The 24,789-nt window shown below is 42.2% G+C and overlaps 1 protein-coding gene and 1 long non-coding RNA gene across 3 annotated transcripts in view; one reads left to right on the forward strand and one right to left on the reverse strand.

Annotated features, from left to right (window-relative positions):
* PIK3C2A (phosphatidylinositol-4-phosphate 3-kinase catalytic subunit type 2 alpha) overlaps positions 1-12,010 on the reverse strand; it is a 49,843-nt gene extending 37,833 nt beyond the window's left edge. The window contains exons 1-2 of one of the 2 annotated variants that reach the window (XM_079965670.1): positions 11,662-12,010; positions 3,079-4,258 (exon numbers count right to left, since the gene is read on the reverse strand). In XM_079965670.1, coding sequence (XP_079821796.1) covers positions 3,079-4,191 — 1,113 coding nt within the window. In that variant the 5' untranslated portion in view covers positions 4,192-4,258; positions 11,662-12,010. Of the gene's footprint in view, positions 1-3,078; positions 4,259-11,585 lie in introns of both variants that reach the window. The other variant, XM_079965669.1, reaches the window with a different exon arrangement.
* Positions 12,011-12,089: 79 nt separating this feature from the next.
* On the forward strand, positions 12,090-19,563 carry LOC307210949. The gene is made up of 2 exons (XR_013836232.1): positions 12,090-12,945; positions 17,186-19,563. It is a non-coding gene; the product is annotated as an uncharacterized lncRNA (long non-coding RNA).
* Positions 19,564-24,789: the final 5,226 nt, after the last annotated feature.

The following is a 24,789-nucleotide window of genomic DNA, read 5'->3' on the forward strand; positions in this document are numbered from 1 at the left end:
TTAAAGACTGAGCTTTACCTAGCATAACTGAATTGTGAATAGAGTAAGGATTTAATTTATGAAGATATCACATAGTGTTTTAACAGAAGTGAACATGACATTAAATTAAATGGCAATAGCTCTTGTGCCAGGGATTTTGCTACATTTAATAGACAACTGATTCATTAGTTTCACCTCCAAGGAAGAATGCTGAATTAAATGGTCTGATTCAGCATAACAATTATATTCTGTAGCTGGAAACAAAATTAAATGCCCAAGTCTTAGATCAAGCTAATAACTGATATTTTAATTTAATTTTAATTTTGTGAATAAAAAATGCCTAATTTTAACGGCAGTAAAATTTATCTGACACATTTAGTTCTATCCTGTATTTCAGTGCAAACCCTGCTGTGATGGGATAATGAGCTGCTTGTGCGTAAAAGCTTGATCCCTCAGAGATTACTCAGTGTAGTAAATCTCTGCCTTGAGCGGAGCCCTTTGGCATGGCTCCGTCAGTCGCTGGTAGAATCTGACAGTGGGCGTCTACGGAAATGTTTCCAACATAAAAGCTGTTTAACGGAAACGCGTCTCCTGGATTCTCTGCGTGACAGTTTCCGGCGAGGGATGGGGGTCCCTAAAGGGGGTCCTGATACCTCCTCACTGTTCTCACTGGAAGTATCCCAGAGCCCCCCCTCCGACTCCCTTTCCCTTGGAGCTCCTGCTCCCCCCTACTGGTTCCCTCTTCTGCTGCAGTGTCTCTGGTATTCTCCGGGAGCCTTTCCACCACCTGTTCTTCCGATGGCAGTTCCCTGACACCTAACTAGATGCTTACAATAAAAATGTCAGAACCCAAAATAACTGAATATAATAAAAACACCACCACACATACGAGCTGGTCTTTAACCGTAATAAATTATCTTATCTAACACCACCACATATACGGAACCCATAATCTACGATAGGGTAGCCAATGTGGTACTCTCCAGGTGCTGTGGACTACAACTCACATCACTCCTACTGACTATCCCTGCAGAAGAATTTAAGACAAAAACTACAACTAGAGAAACCCCGGAAAACACCCACACCCTAGGCATACAAATGAGCTGACTAATCCATCTTATTACTGTATTATCTGGCTGTCATGTCATTGCAAACAAATAATGCACATCACAACAGACTCAGAGATCCTATATGGACATTCTAAAGAATAATAAAAGAACAGTAGGGGTTAATATGACTGCCACTTCCTACACTAGGAAAAAAAAACGCTTCAATATTTGAGAACCGTTGTGAGCATATTAAATCTCAGGCCTTTGTTTTGTTCTGCTGAAGTGTTATCCTGCAGAGTTGTAAAGCTTTGTTCCCATGCCAGATAGTTTTGATCATGCACGGGGCCTAAATGTCTACTTCCTCCTAATACTCATGACAGATCACACAGATGGAACCTCTTTGTAAAGGATAAACCACAGAGATTTGGGGACCAAGTTAACAGTTTTGGCCATGATATGCGTATACTATTAATTTAGAAGCAGTTTATATATTTAATAAACTACATAGTACATTATGTGTGCAACATCAGTATGAAATATGGGATATAAGAGTTTCTAATGTCATTTTTTAAAAAGAGCCTGTTTACATGGAAAAATAATCTTTAAAAATTATTTTTTTCAGCAGAAGTATCTTATTACAGTAGTTCTGCAAAGTAACCAACTACACAGTGGCAGAAATCCTGAAACCACTTCCTCACAAGTAGCCCATGTGATGTCAGTAAGTTTTTAGTATAGGAATAACCAGACTTTAAGAACTCATCACAATTAAGTTTACTTGCACGTACACTGACTACTCTTGACCTACCTGAACTGTTTGTGACTTTTCAATAATGATTAAACTGAATAATAATCATCCCTTCTAATACCACACTTGGTGATTCTGGACCAATTAGTTTAGCAGTGAAATGGAGCTCCCCACAGAAAATATAGTAGTTTCTGCATTTTTTAAAAAGGAAAAGAACTCCAAAAACATCCTAATGGGGAATGAGCACACTGGCTTTGAAGAAGAACAGAGTGTTGAAAGTGTTAGTTGGAGAATAAGAATAATTAATAATAGGGGAAAGGGATGCAGAGGGCATTGGCTTGGCATATTTGAGCTGCTAACTGCTACAGTATTTCAGGGGAATTAAAGTCTGGGGTATGCAAACCATGAGATTAAGACTCCTATCACAGCACTATGTGGAGTATTCACTCCTTTCACATTCCTCAAAAAAAGTATCCCCCACCACTGCTATTAGATACCAAAAAAAACCACAAACAAAACCCCATTCTGGAAGCCAGTTCTGAATCTCTTTGGAACTAAATAGCACAGTACGAAAAGTTTTCCAGACATGAGACCAAGACTTCTGTTTTAGACTGGGTGGAGCCTCAACAGGAGGCCATTTGGCAACATTTTGTGGGTCCTAATTCTTTTCTTCCAATTCCCAATTCTGTGATCCTATACTTTATCAGCAAGGTTGCAAACCAGGGCCACCCACAGTCAGGATTGCCCCAAGTATGTTTATTTTCAGGAGGTTGAAGGACTTTACAAGGATGAGGAAAAATATCACGCAAAAAAATTATCGTAACAAGAGGGTTCCCTTAATCTGCTGACTTAGTGTCTCACTCTAAGGTTTATGATCTGATGGAGCTGCATAAGGTCTACCCACAGCTGTGTACTGTTCAGTAATGAAGCAGCTACACAAACCTGGTTTCTGATGGTGGGGGGCAGTAATGAAGGCAAATAAAACTCTCCCTACTCACCATTCTTTCTTCTGATTTCTGCACATCTAGAAGGCAATTGTCTAAAGCTATACTGCATTCTTTAGAAAATGTGACTGTAGTACTTAACAGGAACAATATTTTTTAATTTAAAAATTTCAATTTAAAAATTAATGCAAAATAAACACACATTACCGAATTCACAATTTTCTTAAAAGTTCTAATAATCAATTATTTGTAGAATTATGGTTGGGCAGGGAACAAATTCTTCATTCCATTAAATAGTATCAACATTTCAAAATGAAAGTAAGCTTACAAAATGAAAATAAGCTTTCAGGATATGTTTTACCTGTGATGTTTGGCCCTGTAATTTAGTAAGCTGAGCGGTTCGAATGTTTAAAGACTGACTTCTTGTAACTGTTGCCCCAGAAGAAGACTTCCCACTAACTTTTCTTTCAAGACGACATTTCCCTGGGGATTTCTCCTCCAGTAGCACAGCATCCCAAGGATCTTCTACAATTGTACTACAAGTCACCTTTGCATCATCTTCTGCCGTATACAATATATCCATACTGTCGACTTTCGGTTTACTTAAAGGATCCAAATCCAACCAATCAAATTTACTAATATCACTGGAGTTTTCAGAGGTTGGTAAGTTAACTGTAGATTTAGTAGCAGTCACTTCTAAGTCTGTGCTTGATCTTCCATTTTTCAGAAATTCTGAAGTGCTTGCTATCTTATCAAATACTTTTGCCATTTCAGGGGTAAGTGTTGGCTGATATATAGGCAAACTTCTCTGTGGATGGAAGGCTGAAGTAGCAGGCAGTGCATATGTAATGTACTGGGACCTCTCTGGAAGACTTAGATAAATAGGCTTTGAAGACTGGTAAGTGGACATACCTGGATGGAAGCCATTCTGAAAGATACTAACTTGTTTGCTGTAAGAATTTGCTGGGTAAATAGAAGGTACAGTGCAAGTAGAAGGCCCAGGAAACCCAGGTGTCCACTGTCCTCTTTGAATAGTAGGGTTGGCATAAAACTGTGAAGAAAATGATGAACTCAGAATAGGAGTTGCTGGCAACGTGGTGTGCTTGCTTGACTCAGAACTGTCCTCAAGTAGTAGTTTCTCTAACTCAGCATGGCTTAGTTTTTCTATCTCAATTGTATTTAACTTATCATCCATCTTTCTCTTGGCATCGGACTCTGGAAACACCATAAGATCATGGTCCTGTTTCCTGTGGGATTGTACAGTTGGCCAAGAGTTGCTTAAAATGTCAACACTTTGTCTGTTACCAGCTACCACTCTTTCCTTTTGCATCTTAGCTAGAGCCTCAGCTTCCATCTGCAGCGCCTCCTCTTTGTCCACTTCTTTTGCCTTTGCTGTGCCCAAAGAGGGTGATGAACGCTGTTTGACTTCATTGCTGCTAGATATTTGGGCCATGCCGTGAAAACAGATGTCCATTAACAACTCCAGTCACCTCTTCTGCAAATCCTTGGCCCCAAAATGTTCAAAGCCAGATTCAGAAGCACTGGAAGGAGAAAGAAAAACACTCATTAGAAACAAAATGAACAATATTTGTAAAATCAAATGAAAAAGTATTTCAAAATGGTAGATTTCTAAAACCGCTTCAAGAACTAGGTCCAAGCTTTTATTGTATGTGTGTAAAATGAAAAACAATGCAGTATCAATCAGCAACCACTTGTCTCATTTCTCAAAACAGCTGCATATGCATTTTGTTTGCGCTAAGTAGCCTATAGAATTTTGTGTTATGAGGCAGCACATAAATGCAATGAATGAAGTAATAAAATTAACCTATGCTTAAATAATTCCTGCTCCTGCTTCCTTTTATGTCATTCAGGTGCACAGTCCCAAGGACTGTTGGTTTCCAATAAAGCCTACGTTCTTCATCTGTGAGACAGACACACATAACCCAACTAGAGGGGAACATGCAAACCCTAAGAATGACGTGTGAGTGTGATCAAATTTTGTGGGTAGTCCGAGAACAGGGGCTGAAAAAGTGCAGCCACTCAAGTTTCAGCAAGCACGCTGTTCAGACTTCCACTGGGATCAGGGTTAGCTCTGGCTACCCTTCTTTCAGTATTTCCAACAGAGCGGGATAGGATAGATAAGCACAGGCATTAGAATTCAGCAAAAGAACATCGGAGATGGCAATAAACAAATAAGAGTGTTACTCAGTGGCTGCATTCACACATAACACTAAGACTAAGCAAGAAATGTATATAAAATATTTCAGTTGTAATTAACAGCAGCTACTCACAGCTACATATTTCTCATAATTATTAGAACAAGTGCATTGTTTATGCACCGGATTTTTTGCACCATAACACTCACTTTTTTCCTCCTAGAAAGTAAGGGGAAATGTCTGTGCGTGTTATGGAGCGAATGCCTACGGATGGCGGGGGGATCTGCTGCAGTCGTGAGCAGAGGATCCATGGTTCCCCTTCCTTCCCTCCTCCGTGGCTCGCTTTGAAACAGCAAAGCGGGAGAAGAGCCGCTGAGTGGGGAGGAGAGAGGGACAGAGAGCCTGCTTGCTTTAAAGGAGCAAAGCGGGAGAGGAGAGGAGCCGCTTACACGACTGTAAGCGGCTCCTGTCTAGTTGGCTCCTTTAAAGCAAGCAGGCTCTTTGTCCCTTTCTCCTCCCCACTCAGCTGGCTAAATAGCAGCAAAGTTTTTCAGCGAGCCAGCCGGGGAGGAGGGAGAGAAGCAGAGCCTGCTTGCTTCTCCTCTTATACCCCTCTTCTGCATTATTAACAGCATCCTTCTCCACCCACCCCATGCGTGTTGCTTGTCCCTTGAGTGCTTTTCCTTCCCTCCCCACTTAAAACGTGGTTACAAAGCACAGATCCACATGGATCCTCAGGATTTTTGCACTGGGTCATCCCAAATTCACCATCAGATCACATAGCATGTCCATGGCTACACCTTGCACCAAAAAAATCACGCACCCACTGTTGCCTGGGGCCGCAGTGGTGCAAAAACGTGGTTACAAAGCATGGATCCACATGGATCCTTAGGATTTTTGCATTGGGCTACCTCAAACTCATTGTCAGATCACATGTCTATGGCCACAGCATGAACCACAAAAATCATACATCCACGGTTTCGTTTAGAATATTTTTTTTCTTGTTTTCCTCCTCTAAAAACTATGTGCATGTTATGGTCGGGTGCGTGTTATAGAGCGAAAAATATGGTATATTAATTACTTCTATATATTGCTACAAATGCAATGCTTGGAAGAGCATATCTAAACTTAAAAGAAATTTATTTCTACATCAGTAACTGTGGAAAGTTGTGCTGCACTGTCTTGCCAACACAGCTCAGTCCAACTCTAGAATCCATTTTAAACCAGATGAGATTTCTTACTTAGAGGAATGTTCTGCATTGGAAACCATACATTTCATCTGGCATTGCTCATATACAATGAATTACATGCAATGGGTTCAATCCAGACTTTATTTATTTTAAAATTTGTAGATCACCCTTCATCACATGGTGATCCCAGGGTGGTTTACAACATATCATAAAATATACAACCCAAAATATACATTAATTAAAAAGTGTCATTAGTAAATCCAATTAATAAACACAACAGCATGAGAAGACCTAAAGAAATTGTGTCCTTCACAGGTTTACCCCAAATGCCTGGGACAACAGGTAAATCCACCGAAGTCCACCATCTGCACTCCCACAGGAAGAGAGTTCTACTGGGCACGGGGTGTGTGTGTGGGGGGGGGGGGTTGCACAAAAAAGAGAAAGTGCTCTTTTATGTCACCACACAGTGGACTAAGTCCATCAACATGAGAAACAAACCTTCCCTTGGGAGAAGGCCCTTTGAAAAGTAACTGGGGTCCAGCGCATGAAGGACTTTAAAAGCCAATAATTGCTCTTAGATAACTGCACACAGACACACCTGCTTATGCTTTTGTGTCAGCATACTGTACTAGCAGTCATCTCCAGACCATCTTCAAGGGCAATCCAATATTGAGTGCATTGCAATAGTTCAAACTAGAGACTACAGGAGCCTAGATCATCATGGCATGGCTATCTAGATAGCATTGCTAGCACATCAGCCTGACCAGGTAATAGGCACTCCTTGCATTTGAGGCAAATTGTGCCTCAAAGTGAGACCACTGAATCCAGGAGTACCCTCAGAATATGGAGGGTATATGGAATAATGCTCATTGAGAGGCGAGTGCAGTATACTGTACACCCAACTGCTAAATACAGCATCTGTCCATCAACAGTGTCTCCACCTTCTCAGTACTGCGCTTCTGTTTATTGGCCCTCATGATCATCCAACGCATTACTGCCTCCGGACAACAGTTCAGCACTGAGAGAGTTTCATATGGTTCAGGTGGAATAAAGAAATAAAACTGTGTGTCATCCAAATATTGGTTATGCCAACCTGGGAGTTCCATTAACACTAGTAGAAGCAGTTAGGGTGACGATATCTGTCAATTCCTCCTTCCCTCCATTCCCTGCTGTGGAAGGTTGGGTCTGCTGGGTCGCTCAGCGGCTTTTGATACCATCAATCATGACATCCTTCTGGACCGCCTAAAGGAGCTGGGGGCATTGTTATACAGTGGTTCTGCTCCTTTCTCCTGGGCCATGTCTAGAAAGTGGTGTTGGCAGACGAGTGTTCAGACCCTTGGGCTCTCACTTATGGGGTGTCTCAGGGTTCCGTCCTCTCCCCCATGCTTTTTAACATCTACATGAAGCTGCTGGGAGAGATCATCAGGGGGTTTGGGTTCATCAGTATGCAGATGATACCCAGCTCTACCTCTCTTTTAAATCAGAACCAGTGAAGGCAGTGAAGGTCCTGTGAGAGTGCCTGGAGGCAGTTGGAGGATGGATGGCAGCTAACAGATTCAGGTTGAATCCTGACAAGACAGAAGTACTGTTTTGGGGGGACAAGGGGTGGGTGGGTGTGGAGGACTCCCTGGTCCTGAATGGGGTAACTGTGCCCCTGAAGGACCAGGTGCACAGCTTGGGAGTCATTTTGGACTCACAGCTGTCCATGGACGTGCAGGTCAATTCTGTGTCCAGGGCAGCTGTCTACCAGCTCCATCTAGTACACAGCATGAGACCCTACCTGCCCGCAGACTGTCTCACCAGAGTGCTGCATGCTCTAGTTATCTCCTGCTTAGACTACTGCAACACGCTGTACATGGGGCTACCTTTGAAGGTGACCTGGAAACTGCAACTAATCCAGAATGTGGCAGCTAGACTGGTGACTGGGGGTGGCCGCCGAGTCCACATAACACTGGTCTTGAAAGACCTACATTGGCTCCCAGTAAGTTTCCGAGCACAATTCAAAGTGTTGGTGCTGACCTTTAAAGCCCTAAACGGCCTCGGCCCAATATACCTGAAGGAGCGTTTCCACCCACATCGTTCAGCCTGGACACTGAGGTCCCGTGCTGAGGGCCTTCTGGTGGTTCCCTCATTGTGAGAAGTGAAGTTACAGGGAACCAGGCAGAAGACCTTCTTGGTAGTGGCGCCCGCCCTGTGGAACGCCCTCCCATCAGATGTCAAGGAAATAAACAACTATCCATCTTTTAGAAGACATCTGAAGGAAGCCCTGTTTAGGGAAGTTCCTAGTGGTTTTTTTTTTTTTTTTTTGAAGTTTTATTCTGTTTTTGATGTTCTGTTGAAAGCTGCCCAGAGTAACTGGGGAAACGCAGCCACATGGGTGGGGTAGAAATAAGTTATTATTATTATTACGGGATGCTCCAGCAGTATGAGTATGATGAGTATGAGATGCAGTGTAGGTATCTGCATGAAAAAGGGCCTTCTAGCGGTTCCCTCATTGTGAGAAGCAAAGCTACAGGGAACCAGGCAGAGGGCCTTCTCGGTAGTGGCGCCCGCCCTGTGGAACACCCTTCCAGCAGATGTCAAAGCAATAAACAACTACCTGACATTCAGAAGACATCTTAAGGCAGCCCTGTTCAGGGAAGTTTTTAACGTGTGATATTTTACTGTATTTTTGCTTTCTATGGAAGCCGCCCAGAGTGGCTGGGGAGGCCCAGCCAGATGGGCAGGGTATAAATAATAAATTATTATTATTGTTATTATTATTATTATGAAAAATAGGCAACAATATTTCCTGCTTTTCTCCAAAAGGAAACCTATGCTGGATCTTGGAACTGACACCCTCAAATTTAACCCACTATCCTTATTTAATGCACTATCCATATAATTTTCTGGTTGCAGAATATTAAATCTTATGTGATGAAAGACATGGAAGACATTACAACAGCTGCCAGAGGCATGTGCAGTATATTTAATAAGATGATACAATACTGGCATCTTTGCAAACAAAAAACATTGGATTAAATCTTGAAGCCACTGGCATTTAAGGAGATAGAGGAGGCATACAACATCAGTAGCAGATATCCCTGGCATGCCCTGGCAAAGCTGGAAAAAAATCTATTCAAAACTGGGAAATTTCTAGATGAACTAATGGTCTGACTCTGTACAAAACAGCTTCACATATCAAAACATTCAAATGAGTTCAGCATGCCAACACTGAATATGTCACTGTAAAAATAGTTATGTTAATGGGATCTTTACTTCTGCAGCACAAAGTGGCAAGAGCAACATACGCAGAATGACAAAAAAGCCTGCCACAAAAGACAATGGAATGTGGTGGGTGGAGGACAAACATTCCTCAGGGGGAAAGATCCAGTATGAAGCTATGTGGAGATATTAAGTATGAAACCATAGGGAGAATCCCTGGGAAATGTGAATTTCCCTCAGTTTTCCCAGATTACCTTTTATTTCTGCTTTCAGGATTGTCACACCTTACTTCTCTCTTTCCTGTTCCCAACTTGACATGCTAAAGCAAAATTAAACTAACAGTGAACTTGTGGATAAGTTTCAATGCTTGCAGAATCAGAACTTTAACTATGGCCTGTTTTGTACTGGTGCCAGAAGCAACAGATTTTCTAATCATTTATAGTTTATTTTTCTCCTCTGTACGTCAGTGCATACTAAATATAGAGATTCCATAAATATATTAACTTCCACTGAATGGCTATAAATAAGTACAACCTACACTTATACTCCTACCATATACTGTACGCTTCAGTTCTTATCGGCTGCTGTCTCAAATAAAACTGTACACATTAAACTTTTACATTTCTTATGCCTCTTCCTTGAATAACAAGACCTTTACTCTTTTGTGAAACATAAAACTGCCCAGTGAGTCACTTGAACAGCAAATAGTTAAGATCAAAAACCAGTATCATATACAAGTGAAGTTTAACTTGAATGTAGCAATTTTGCTCTTTTCCGTTTACCACAGCATCATGTCTCAATTCTGTGAAACTATGGGTGGTATTCAACTAAGTTTTACTCAGGACACATTGAAATTGACGAGCATGAATAAGTTAGGTAAATATATTTCAGTGGGTCTACTCTGAGTAAAACAGATCTGAATCCCACCCTGTGACATGATTCCTCTTCAGAAAACTGCAGTTGCAAAATAATACAGAATGCATTGTATGTGTCCTCCCTACCAGCTTCTGTAACAAAAAGCTAGTAAGAAGTATAAACACTCAGAACACTTCTAAGCTTTCTCACAGCAAAGAGACTACACATCCAAGAAGTCTAAAGGGATAAAAACTCAGCATTTGAGCGTCAGATCTTTAAAAGTAAACACACTTTTAAATAATAAAAGGCCAACAAGTAAAATCAATTAAGCTCTTCAGTATCCCAGTAAACAAAGATATTTATATGATACAAAATATAAAACAGCCAGTAACAAATATTGCTCCTTATACTGTATCTGGTGTCCACAAATACAAGCAAATACCACCAGTGTCTGAACCTAGAATCAGAGAGTTCTACTATAGTTCCTATAAGCACCCATGGCAACATTACAGTGTTTTGTTTAGCTGTTCTAGCATCTATTAGCACACCCCAGGAATAACACCGGTGATAATCAAATCTGGCTGCATGTATTAAACGTTTCCCAGCCCAACTGCTGCTTTACAACTTGTGGTACCCAAGGGCCTTTGGCCATAAAAACCTGCTCCTATGCAGCACAGCATCTATATTACCACCGTTAATTACTACTTTGAGGCTTGATCACATGGACACCGGTGATACACCAGCAGCATTTGCAACTACTGTCAACACACGCTGGAGTGCGAGCAATCGTATGGCTCTCGGTTGCGTGCCAACCTGCCCAAGGATGCTCAAGCCGCAATTTATTAGGCCCCCCACAACCCAAACCCGTGGGAATTTGTTTCGGTGAGTCAAAACTACAGCTTGTTCTCCGTCTCTCGACGCAATACGATTAGCGGGAGACGCAGTGTGCCAAAAAACCCCAAAACAAAACAACTGCTCTGCAAGGCCGCGAAGGCGAGGGGGTGGGTGGGAGGAGTGGGAAAGCGAGAGACTATTCCTCGCCTGCCCTATTTCTTGCAAGGCAGCATGGAGGAGGCCTCCTTATCTGCTCCAGCGTCTCCTTACTCCGAAGTGGAGCCACACGCAGGCAGCTCCTCCTCGGCGCCACCTTAATTGGCTGGCCTCGGGCGCCGGACGACCCAAGCAGACCAGCCCCCCTCATTCATTCCTCCTCCTCCAGGGGAGTTAGCGAAGAAGCCCCTCGGCGGGCGCCTTGGGATTGACTATGCCTTGGGGTTTTCGGGGACCGAGCGAGGAAGCGCGGCCTCAGCGGCGAGGAAGCAGGCGGCCCAGAGAGGCTGAGCAAAGCTTGAGCGCGGGGATGCGCCCCCTCGGAACCGCGTTTCGCCTGCAGCAAACGCCCCCCGAGGGGTCTCTCCCGTTCCCTTCTCCTTCCCCTCGCAGCCTTCCAGACTCGCCCTCACCTCAGCGAGCCTCCATCCCGAAGCACCAGCCGTCGCCGCAGCCATTTCCCGTCGTCCCCGCCGCGGAGAAACTTACTGGCGAGCTCGACTCCAAGCCCGCTTCTCCTCCTCCTCCTGCTGCTGCTTCCCCGCCTCTTTCGCTCCCCGCGCTGGGATGGCTGTTGCTGCCGCGCGTCCACTTCCGGCTCTTAGCGAGGGGAGGCCGGCTGAGGGAAGGGGCGGCGAAGGCGGAGCCGCAGCAGGGAGGCCGGGTCGAGCGCTGGGCTCGTGAGGAGCTGGCTGCTTCGAAGCACGCTGATAGGATACGGGCTTTTTCAAATGTTGGGAGCAAGCTTTCGGATGCTACAGGACGCTTCGTCGAGCTTAGACGTGCAAGAAGGGCCACAGAAACACCCTTCTCGGGTTGCTGCCCCGTAGAGTTACCCGCCCCTCCACCACGCACACCCCAGCCCGCCTTCCTTGGGTAACAGCTGCAGGACAAAACATTCTGCGGGTAAAGCCTTTCCCAGCCTTCAGGTTGCAGTGAGGGGAATAACTTCACCAGTTGAATTTTCTTCACGTGGCTGTTGCACAGGAGGGGGGTGTGTGGAGTTTACAACCATTCCTACACGCTGTACCTTAACTTGTTACGTCATTCTCGGCGCATGCACTTTTAATTGCTTTCGGAAGTGCCTGGATACTGACCAAGGTGCGATACATCGTCACCTGAAGGCTGCCCTTTTCCCACATCGTCCTGCCACGTGGGCCAGTGAGCAATGTACGAGGCAATCTTTGCCAGCTAGTGTTTCGTACTAGAAATACTTTTTAGGGGGTGTCATCTGTTTCTCACAGTGCACTTTTCACAGCTGCATGACAGAAATTCAGCAGGTAGTGTTCAACTTCGTGCTTGAGAAAGCCTCATTTCGTATTTCTGCTTGCCACAAAGCAGCTTCAAGGAACAGGATCCCTGCCAGGAAAGCAGAAGGGTGGGGTGGAAACTTAAGCTTTCCACTAATCTCTTGCCAGATAGCAAAATTCCTCACCCCCAAAATAGTAGAACTATTATTGGTATAACTAACTCTTCGAACTAGAGCTTCAAAATGTGGCCTGGAGTGGCAACTGGCATGAGAACTTAGAAGGCACAGTCACAACACTAGTTGTTTTCTACGAAAATCAAAACCCTCCCACTTCTCATCTCACTGGCTGTCTCCTATAATGGGTGGAGGCAAACAACAGTGGGGTGACCGAAAGGGGTTGGATTTCATGCTTCGTCCCAGACAACGTGACTTTTGTTCCTGAGGACGTGCTGTTTATGGCAGCATCTATGATCAGCACGTCAGGACTAGGTTGGAGATGTCACCAGTGTCTGCATTTTACAGCAGTAAGGACAACATGATGGTCATTTACTTTACTCCTTGACGATAAGCTTATATTCCAGGGGGAGGAATGATCTATTTTAAACACAGTATATCACTAGAGTGAATATTAGGACACTGCCTGTACAAATGTGATTGTTGGACTTGGAACAATAATTCTGCTTCAAAACCAACACACGTATTTCTAAAAACGACCCAAAAGTAATTGTTTAGTTGGCACTGGTTAAATGATTCATTCACAAGTTAGCTTCTACTGAGCGCAGGTTTGTATAGTGATAGTAAATAGATTCAAAGAAGAGAGGGAGAGTAAACAATCATTTCCTGTTCCTGCCATTAGATCTAAGAATGTTTTGAATTACTGGAAACTTGCATAAAAAATGTGAGCTGGTATGCAAATACAGGAACATTGAACTTTATCATGTGCTACAGGGAAAAGACTGAACGTACCCAAGGGAAAATAAACTAAAACAAGACATATGAAGTAATATCAATTGAAAGAGCAGACTAGGTCTGAAAAATAGAATTAGGCAGTATATTTTCAGGTTAGACTAGGCAAACAGCTATTATATAATGCATGTTTAATATCAATGGAAACAATCATTCAAAAATTACTGGTGAAAAAAAAATTAGAAATAAAGGAGAAATAAAAGTATTGTCATTGAATTTGGTTATACAATTTTGACAGTATATAAAGATGTTAACGGCTGAGGTTCAGTCTTTTTTTCCTGTAATGTATTATGACAAAACTCAAAACCAAAAACATTTAATTCCTAGTGAAGGTGCAGTTTAATGAAAAAAATACTTTAACTGCTTTTGCTAAATTTAAACTAATATTGTTAGAATTACACCTATATAAGCCAGGAGTTGCCCAGCGATATGAGAAATGGACAAAGTACACAGTAGTTTGTATGCCGCTCAGTCCTGCTTCCCTCATAATCGTCTCTTTTCTTTTGTTTTGTTAGGTTGTATTAAATCAGACTTAGACTTTTGTTCCACTGAACACAGTGAAACACACATCCAAATAAACATGCATAGGATTGTGCTGCTTGAATATTTAAAATGCCAGTAAGACCATAAGGCTATTTAAAATCTCTTGAATACCTTGTAATTGCATCACTTCTTAGAAATCAGTTGCTTGACTGAAGTTGGAACATCCTGACATGTCACAATATTAGCAGACAATGTGTCTGAGATATGCACAATTCTCCACAGAGTAATAACACTTGAAATAAGCCCAGAGTTTTATTTAGGGAGTTTTTCAGTGTAGAATCCTGATATTAAAAACTGGGCTAAATTTACCTCTGATTAGTCCAAGGATACAGGAGGACAGAGGGAAAGGCAATTTCATACTTTTGCATGTGTATGCCTCCCTCCTTTATTCCCTCCTTTGTGGAACTCAAAGAAGAGTACCGTATTTTTCGCCCTATAGGACGCACTTTTCCCCTCCAAAAATGAAGGGGAAATGTGTGTGCGTCCTATGGGGCGAATGCAGGCTTTCGCTGAAGCCTGGAGAGCGAGGGGGGTCAGTGCGCACTGACCCCTCTCGCTCTCCAGGCTTCAGGAAGCTCTCTGCTAGCCGTGGGAGAGCTGCGCAAAGTCGCGCAGCTCTCCCACGGCTTGCGGATAGCAGCCTGTTCTGGGGGCTGGGGTCAGAGGAAGCTTGGGCTTCCCCTGCCCCAGCCCCGCACCTGGACCTAGGTGCGTCCTATGGGCCGGTGCGCCCTATGGGACGAAAAATACGGTACATGTGGTTCCCAGGCAGTCATCCATCCAGGCACTCATCTGCTTAGCTTCAGCAAAGTGGTGGCCTCATGCAATCAGACCATAAAGGTAAAGGTAAAGGGACCCCTGACCATTAGGTCCAGTCGTGACCGACTCTGGGTTTGCGGTGCTCATCTCACTTTATTGGCCAAGGGAGCCAGCGTACAGCTTCCGGGTCATGTGGCCAGCACGACTAAGCCACTTTTGACGAACCAGAGCAGTGTGTGGAAATGCCGTTTACCTTCCCGCCGGAGCAGTACCTATTTATCTACTTGCACTTTGACATGCTTTCGAACTGCTAGGTGGGCAGGAGCTGGGACCAAGCAACGAGAGCTCACCCCATCGTGGGGATTTGAACCGCCGACCTTCTGATCGGCAAGTCCTAGGCTCTGTAGTTTAACCCACAGCGCCACCATACCCTGAGATAATATCTTACAACATTTGTATGGAATTGACTCAGAATATTTTCTATTTTCCATAAAACTACTGAATTATTAGACAAATGTTGCATTTGAGGAAATAATATTTGACATACTGTACAACCCTATAACCTGGTTCACAAATCACTTTAAACTACTGTATTGTTAACTATGGTTTAAAGGTCAACATGCAGCATATACTACTGAAAATTGCAACCACAATGTTGGAAATAAGGGACCCTCTTTAATCCTTTTCATAAACAGCATATGGAAACATTAGTACTGAGTAGTTCTTTTTCCTCCCTTATCTATTTAAAACATTTTATGCTACTTTTCCATTTTAAAATATTAAAAAGCTGATCTCAAAGGTAACAACATATCCTAAAGAAATTATTTAGAACACTCAATAATTGCTCCATTTATAAATAAAGGCAAAATAAGCAATTAATAGGAATATTAGCCAGGGTTACTATATAACTCCACCTTTGTCTCTACACTTATCCATATAGTTGTCTTCCTTCCCATATTTTGTATGTTGTGATAACTGCAACGTACCACCTATGTCTCAGTGCCTCTTGCCATGGAACTCTGTAGGTCAGGAAGAAAGACATATTCAATACCTTTTTTTTCTTCATCATTGGTTAGCTGCTGGGACTGGGAGGGGAGGGCGGGGAGAGGAAATGGAAAAGCTTGATAGGATTAATGTCCACCTCCTGTCCTCTGTCTGGTTCACACAAGAAGCAGTCACACATAATTTTGGAATATCTTATGTATGCTGACTTTTATTGCTGTTGAAGACCTTCACTATGGTTGAGACAATATTAACTTGCACATGAGGCTCTGGTGTGTTGGATCGAGTCACGTAGGTCTATCAAAACATATCTAAATTGTTCTGGAAAAATATTACAATCCAAAAGATCCATAATAGTTAAATAGGGCCCTACAGTTTTAAAATCAACCATTACATTAAAAAGTATATTGTGGGACTATACTGTGAAACAGTGTTTATGTTTTTTGCAGAGATGCAATTTTATCAGTGTGATGGATTGTGAAAGTAGGTCAAAACCTTGATTAAGGATTACTGTGTTGTGGTAATGTTTTAAAGCAGTCAGCACATTAACTAATCACTGTGGGTTCATACTCACACTAGAGTCCACAAGTGGGGTAAAAATGACTGTGGCCCACCAGTTACAAAACAGTAATACAGAGCCAGAACAAAATGGTGATGGGCTGAGGCAAAGATTGGCATAATCAGCTAGGAATAACTAACATTTTCTATTGATATGTAATCTCTCTTTGGAAATTGCCACATTGTTTGCCCCTGTTATTTCCTTGTGGTAGGGACTTCCACACTACTGTGGAAGTACAGTAATGTCTGTACTGTACTTAGCTTTCTTCCAGCTAAGTACAGACATTAGCTCTGGAGGTGTTGTAATTAACCTAATTTGAGGCAGGATTTGCTGAACTATAGACTCTAAGTCAGAGGTTCCCAAACCTATTTGGCCTACCACTTCCTTTTTTAAAAAAAAAAAAAATGCTCACACAAGAAGTAAATAAGGAGGCCGTTTACAGGTTAAAGGAAGTCTTTTATTTTTATGTTATGTTTTCTTTGTGTAAGGGGATAGGAGTTTAATTTTGATAATTAAATTGTCAATGGTGGTGGGTTTGTTTGTATGTATGAGTTGTTGTGGACTATGTTTAAAAAAATTGCTCTGCAGCCCCCTGGAAATATACCTTCTTTAAGCGAACATACAGAAAGGTGCTGCAGCACGCCTGCCCGCCTTCCTTTCTGTTCCTGTTTAATAATAATATTCAATCTCCCTTCCTAATTTCCTTCAATGCTCCCTCAGTCTCTTTCCATTCAGAGAAAGGCGGGGTGGAGGCTTCCTGGCTCCGCAGGAGACTTAACTGGAGGAAGGAGGACAGAGTGTTTGTGCATGGAGCAAGGGGACCCAAAGGCGTTGAAGTAGCCCTAGACTGAGTCTTCTCCTTTTTTCCTTTCCTTCAGTCTGACGGTTGCTTCTGTTTCCCCTCCCTTTCTCCCCTCCCTTACTTTCCCTCACAGGCACCTAACATGTCAAGGACCTTGAGGAGCTGGAACTAGCGCTGAGGATCTCCTTGAGAGGCCATCAGGAGGAGACACCTGCTGAGGAACATTTTTGCTCTCATGGGAGAAGGTGGGCCCGCCTTCCAGTCCTCAGGAATACTGGCACCAAAAGGTCCGGGTCTGGGCTAAAGAACAACAGCACAGTATGCATTCACAGACTCAAGAGTCATTGCGTAGCTTGTAAGCAAGCAATTCCTGAAACATCTTCACTACCAGCAGCTGTGGTTAGGGTGTGGTTTACAAGAAGGGAGTTTACAAGGTCTCCCTCTTGGGCCTTCTGTTCTCTGGAAACAACATAGGTTTTGGGCTCCTTGGTGTAATTTGCATGCTTTGCTGTGTTGTATCTTGCCTGAACTCTCTGTGATACTAACCTTTGACCGTTGCTTGACTTTGCCTCTGGATCATGTTTTGGACCTGAAATTATCCCCTCCGCTTGACCCTGGCTTGTTTGGACTGTGCTGCACCTTCAGCTTTGCTCTCCTTGGTGAATATTTTGCCAAGTTGCTTATAAATCCTGTGAGGGCCCTGAGGACACCCACTGGAATGTGACACAGCAAGAAGGAATTGCAGCTGTTCACTTAAGACTAGTGAAAGTAAAGGGGTTCGCTCAGGTGAGTGGTTCCTTGTCCCTGCATGGACTGTAAGAATTTACAGTAGCTTATTCCTATCTACATAGCTCCATCCTGGGTTTTATTACTTGGTCACATTAAGTGTTGGAACTGATTGATCTGGCCTAGTTATCTCTGAAAGAACCAGCAGAATAATATGTTATTCTTGGTTTGTTTTTTTTACTGCAACTTATCTGCAGGCTAAAGAATACTAATTATCCTACAAAAAGAGAGAAAAAGACTCAATAAAAGAATATAGTAAAAGAAATTTAGGGAAGTTTTTAATGTTTTACTGTGCTTTTAATTCTGTTGGGAGCTGCCCAGAGTGGCTGGGGAAACCCAGCCAGATGGGCGGGGAAAAATAATAAAAATTATTATTATTAAGTGAGGAAGGGGAAGCAGCAGTAATAAGAGGAATGCCAAAAAGTAGAACACGATGGATGAGATAAAGCTATTCAATTAATATCAAAAACCCTAAACAACTTGAACCCCTAATAAGTTTTTATATAAGCCCAAGAGCTTCTGCATACCTGGGATAATTCTTGTTTCCTTTTGGATTGAAGACCCTCTTGCCATATAACAATCTGCTTTTTAACTTCTCCCATTTTCAAAAGTGGTTTCTCAAGCAGTGTGAGCAAAAGGAGGGACAGCTGTTTAAGATACACGAGTCTCAATCTTTAATGTAGAAAACTCATTGCATGGTTCATATGCATTGCCAGGCGTAATTTTAAAATTTGTTCACACATTTTAATCTATGCAGGCAGTAAGTGCATAAATGTTTTCCCTGGGTACTAGACCTAATTGATCCATGTTAGCCGCTGAAATCAATTACTAATTTTGTTGTTCAGCTTTCTATTTCATTAGTTCTTCCAAAAGTACTGATTTTTGGCCATTCTATATCCAATTATCTAAACCCTGAAGAATCCACCTCCCAGTGCTTCTTCATATTTTGCTGGTGAGATCATGTTGTTCCTTGACATAATTGACACATTGCTGTGCAGCTTCAAACAAAGTCTAACCAAGGCTGCAGTTGTGACTATTGATTGTGGAGAGCAATGACAATGAGATTTCTCTGCAGTTACTCTAAAATGGCAACCAGTTTGTGTCTGTATAATGGGGGAAGGGGTTAACTTCAAATAAAAAAACTACAAATAAAATTTACTAAACCAGATGGGCAAAATAGATATTTATTTATTTTTAATTCCTGTACATGGAACCCTTCATCAGGCGGAATGGAAAAGTGATTTGTTTTCCACTTAGGTTGTCTCTGCACTCAGAGGCTGGTGCCCATTGAGACTGCTAGGGCAAAAGGAAGGGAGCCCAACAGTAGGTAGAGCCAGTGACAGGCAGAGTCAACTAATTATAGTTTCATCTCCATCCTCCTTCCTGCTGAATTCTTCAGTGGCAACGCTGCCAGAAGCTGCCAGCCAGTGCCATTCTCTAGAGTCTAGACTAGTTGTAATTGCTCCATCAACCCTCCACTGATCCGCATTATACACAAAATGCTCATGGCATTCTGGATCCCCGGGGGATTGGATTTTGTTCTCCATCCCATGTCTACATAAAAGCAGTTCCCTCTCAGTGCCAGGGCAGGGATTAGGATTAGCCTGTTTAGGCAGGATAACTCCTATCTAATTTCTGTTTCTCCTTTTCCAGGGTAATTCTCCATAAGGGAGAGGACACCCTAGATGTGTAGCATTTGATTAAGAAATAAAGCTTTTAAACTTCCATTGTTGTCTGGTTGTTTATCCCTATATCTGTTATGTACTGAGTTGAATAGGATCCAAACTGCAGTCTGATTGGTCCTAGAATAATAGGATCCAAAATGCAGCAGTCTGATTGGTCCTAGAACAATAGGATTGAGAATGCAGCAGTCTGATTGGTCCTCAAACATTGCAGCAGTATGATTGGTCGGCAGGAGCCACCCAATCCAGCTCCAGATAGAAGTGAATCCACAACCTGATTGGCTTACAGGAGAAGTCCGGAATTAGCCAATCACGTGCAGCCCATTGTGTAAATAATGTATATAAAGCAGATACTTTGAGGGGACTTCCATTCCTCCTCACCACTATGAGCTGAATAAAGAGCATGAAATCACTTTGCGACTCTGAGTATATTTCGATATCCTTGCATTGCCTTTCAAATAAAACTCCTCGGCTGTGTTCCCAGACCTGAAAACCTTGTCACACACACCAAGGCTGTTGTTTTGAAGTTCCAACTCTCAAACGGGATTGTAGCAAAACAGCAACTTCATTGTGCATCTTCTCATAGCTCTACAATTTATGTGGTTAATTGGAAAAATAATTGAAGTTAATGTGTTGAGCATTATCCAAAGCTTATTCCACATTGCTTTTTTTGTCAGCAGAGACTGGTGTAATAAAATACGTGAAAGCTGCATGTAATTCTTAAAATTAAGTATCTGACTGGCATTTCTCTGTGAATTTTTAAGCATGCTAATTGCTACAGATACCAAATGTTCTTTTCAGATATGTCCTCAATAATGGCAAGTGAAGCAACAATTTAAAACTGAGGGTACATCTTTCTGACATTTAAGATTACAGCTTGGCGCTTGAATAACTCTGTCAAGACCTTAACTGTGCTCATTTATTCAATATTTAAAGTTCTTCTTGTGATAAAGACACTTCTGTATCTACTGGTGCTCGGTGGAAATTAAGAAGGAATTTCAGGAATTTAAATCACATTTATTTCCTTTGATGTTTTATCAGGACTATAAAAGCTTTGTTCTCTATGTGGCCTACTGTCACGGCTCTCAAAGTGTGAGAATGAGATACAGGAAGTTGCTAAGGAGATTGGAGCAATTGCCAAACCCTTCCAAGTCTAGTTCTGTGAATTATTTCATTGGAACAGGAAACAAAGTGCTCTCATACAGCTTTCTTCCAGTAAAACAGGCAGCTGAGTGAACTATCCTGCACCCATACCAGTCTGGTGTTACTCTCAGAAACAATATAACAGTATTTTTTGTTTGCTTGCTTGTTTAGATGCCCCTCACAACCCAAGACTTGAAACTGTATTTTACATAGCTTGTGCATAAATCCAGCGCTGGTTGTTAATGGTAACACACCAGGATCAGGAGAATAGATGAGATCTGTTGAAAAAAGACCCAGTATTAGGAGAATTGACCCTGCGGCAGGATCTGAGAGCCTTGTGGATGCCAGGAAGTGTTTCAACTTGTCTTTCATCACCGAGCCCTACTCTGATAGAACTACAAGATGCATGTATAGGATTATAGCCAAAGTAATGTGCCAAGACCTCACCCTTATAAAAACTTGAAGGCCAGATTTCCTCTGTGTGAGCAGTAAGGGGACTGAGCTTCCTATTGTTTCCTGCCACAGATTCACTTTTTGTTATTGCAACTAGCAAGAGTCCTGTTCATGCCTTGTTATACAGATTGTGCATACACATAGCCATTGAAACACACATGGGTCTTTTTTTAGTGTGCTTTTGTACATTGCAGACTGGTCTGCAATCAGTCAAGAGTTTGCACAGTAAGTCTCAGGCCTTCTGCTGCTGCTTCAACAGCCCCATGTTGCATTTGGTCATGCGCAGAATTATGAGTTTTTAAGTAAGGGTTGACACATGTCCCAAATAAGGGAAGGTTTTTTAATTCTGAACCGTCACCACAAGTGGTATTTATTGACAGACATGGGCCGTAGCATCTTGTTTTTTAGAAGTGAAGCTATGCACACAGGCAGGGAGGAGGATTATACACCAGTACTACACTTCTCTTCAGTTACGAGGAAGGGATTTTGGACAGCAACTACTCTGTTGCCAAAACATATGGAAACAAGCCTTAATGAGACTAGCAGAGGAATTTAAATGCAATGAAGGTTTGTTAATTTGAACTAAATCTTTGAATGAACATTGGTTTGAAGAACCACATATATTTTCCAGGATATATACCCCAAGAATTGATAGACATGGAAATGACAGTTGATGCATGGCACTGAAAGCATTCTAAATTAAGCATCATTTTCAGGAAGAAACTAGATTTCTTAGCAACAGGTATGTGGTATGTTTTTGCCAAGTGCTATTTCCTCCTTTTTCGAGAAAAGGAAAACACTTGGCAGTCTGCAGATTTTTTTGCTCTCGTTGGGAAATAGATTGTGTTTTGCTGCAGCTGTCTGCTAAGAAATAGAACAGTTGTTTTGTGAGGATTATCGGCAATGTGTGTTTCTCTCTTTTCAGTATAAATAATCATCCCAACTGTAGTGAAAGCACTTTGCTTATTTTGTGTGTGGGTAGCATTTACTGTGGAACAATGTGGCCAACAGCAATAAACACATTTCTTCAAAGTTTAAGATGCAGCAGCACTACATGGTTTTATATTCAGGCCTATTGAAGATCTGCCAGCTGAGAGACTATAGGATTTGGCATAAGCCCCACAACACAACAGATGGTCCCTTCCAACTCTACAATTCTATGTGTCTATGGATACGCCAGCATAACTCCCCTAATACACCAGTGATCCCCTCCTGAAGCCCCTTTTCCCTGCATTCATATCAATTGGAAGACTTGTGTTTAGGTTTGACCATACAGAAAAAATGTTTATATACAGCACATTTGTTTACAACCTTTAATTTAAAACTATTTTGACTTGCAAGGTGGTGCATTTTAAAACCCCCACTTAATGGCCTTATTTTACCAGATGCACAAGCTTCTGTGTTTCATGAGCTACTATATCCAGTAGGGGCAAGGATTCTGTACAATTAAGAATCCCCCCTCCATCTAAGCTATACTACTGCTATCTTGCCTTGCTTGATTTGTCCACAGCTAGATAGACTTCTGACCTGACTCAAGTGCATGTCTACCCAAAAGTAAATCCTGCATTGGGGTTGATGGCTCCATCAGTACAGCATGAGACTCTTAATCTCAGGGTTGTGGGTTCGAGCCCCACATTGGGCAAAAAGACTCCTGCACTGCTGGGGGCTGCACTAGATGACTCTCGTGGTCTCTTCCCACTCTACAGCTCTATGATTCTATAGTTCTATGACTTTCAGGAAGCCAAATTCCTCTGCATAAGATCTTGGAGAACCACTCTGGTATGAGTAGATGTTAGTACATGTTAGAAAACTTTAATAATATTATAAACATTCCCTTAATGAATGAAAAGAAGAAAAAAAACAAAATTACAAAGACACTAAGCTTGATAATTCATATTCTATAATGTTGATTTATGAAAAAGAAAACCCAAATATGACAAGAACATGTGAAGATACATATATAAATAACCTTGATTCCAAAGTAAAACATAAACACTTCCTATAGTTTAACTAAAAGTCAGAAAATGAAAGTCCCCCTCCAGCACTTGATCAATTACATAGGGTTTAAGGTTGTTTTGAGTTGATATGATATGAGCTTTTACAAATTCTCTCTAGATGTCTCAAATTATTTTTTTTAAAAAATAATTTTTATGAAAGATTTTATTGGTTTATAAAAGTACATGCATTGTCTCTTTTTCAGGTTGTAAAGTCTTCTCTACAGATCAGTTACATTTGAGATGAGACATAAGTGTTATGCAGTATTCATTTATTACATTTCCTTGGTAGTGATGAGTTTCAAATCCTTTTATCCCAAAATCAAGTTTTGGGTGTTTGGAATATGCCATACGTTTCATCAGAGGCAGCTAAAAAACAATTCAAAAGTGTAATCCACAGATTTTAGCATTATAGCCACATCATCCCAAGTACCACAAGATCTACAGCACCACTGCATTGGCTCTGCATCAGTGTTAAGTGTAACCCAAAGGGTTCTGATTTCCTCCTCCTGCCCTCCAAAAGGCCCAAAGATCAAGTAGTTGAAGGATGAAAGGACTATTAAAGTGGTTGAACCAATGTTTCTGCCATTCCGTTTCAGTATCAGAAGTGCAGAAGCAGACACACACAAATTTGCAAAGCCACCCTAAGTTTATTTACTCTTTTACCATAACTTCTCTTATTTCACTTTCCTCTTGGTTCTGTTATTATTGTTACTATTGTTATTTATTCAGTTTGTATACCACCTTTCGGACGCGGGTGGCGCTGTGGGTTAAACCACAGAGCCTAGGACTTGCCGATCAGAAGGTTGGCGGTTCGAATCCCTGTGGTGGGGTGAGCTCCCGTTGCTGGGTCCCTGCTCCTGCCAACCTAGCAGTTCAAAAGCACATCGAAGTGCAAGTAGAGAAATAGGTACCGCTCCGGTGGGAAGGTAAACGGCATTTCTGTGTGCTGCTCTGCTTCGCCAGAAGCGGCTTAGTCATGCTGGCCACATGACCCGGAAGCTGTACGCCGGCTCCCTCAGCCAATAAAGCAAGATGAGTGCCACAACCCCAGCGTCGGCCATGACTGGAACTAATGGTCAGGGGTCCCAAAGCAACAGAATGCTATTCCATTGACCTCTTTGCTTTACTTGTTTTAAAGACACAGAGATGTGCTTGCATACAGGTGGAGACCATTTTGCATGGGGGTTCTGTTCCCCACGTAGATCAGCAGAGTGCACATAAACTCAACACACCCCATGCCGCCCTTTTGTACCACCTTTCATCCAAAGATCACATCACAGGGCTGTTCACAACGTAAGATTTTATGTTTTAATGTAGCTATGTGGGCTTTATATTCTTATTTGTTTGCTTTTTAGTAGCTTTAGGTTGCTCTGGGAAAAATAAAGCGGCTGGCAAATTAATTAAATAAATAAAACAAAACTTTATTCTTCTAGGACAGCTCTGATCATGGGGTCCCATATATCTGCAAACGGACGTCTGTACTGGAGGGCTCTGCCTTCCTGGAGGGATTTGAATTTACTGGCGCCTGGGGATCCTCCTTCTCCGGGAAATTCCAGATACTGTACTGGGACCAAGGGACAATGACTGATTCAAAATGAATAACTCTCGGGCTCCCCCTTCCTCTTCTTCCAAGGCTTCTTGGCCACTGGCAGCTTCCTCTGTATCAACTCACCGCC

Source organism: Podarcis cretensis (genome assembly GCF_951804945.1).
Source record: "Podarcis cretensis genome assembly, chromosome: 1".
NCBI classification, from domain to species: Eukaryota; Metazoa; Chordata; class Lepidosauria; order Squamata; family Lacertidae; genus Podarcis; species Podarcis cretensis.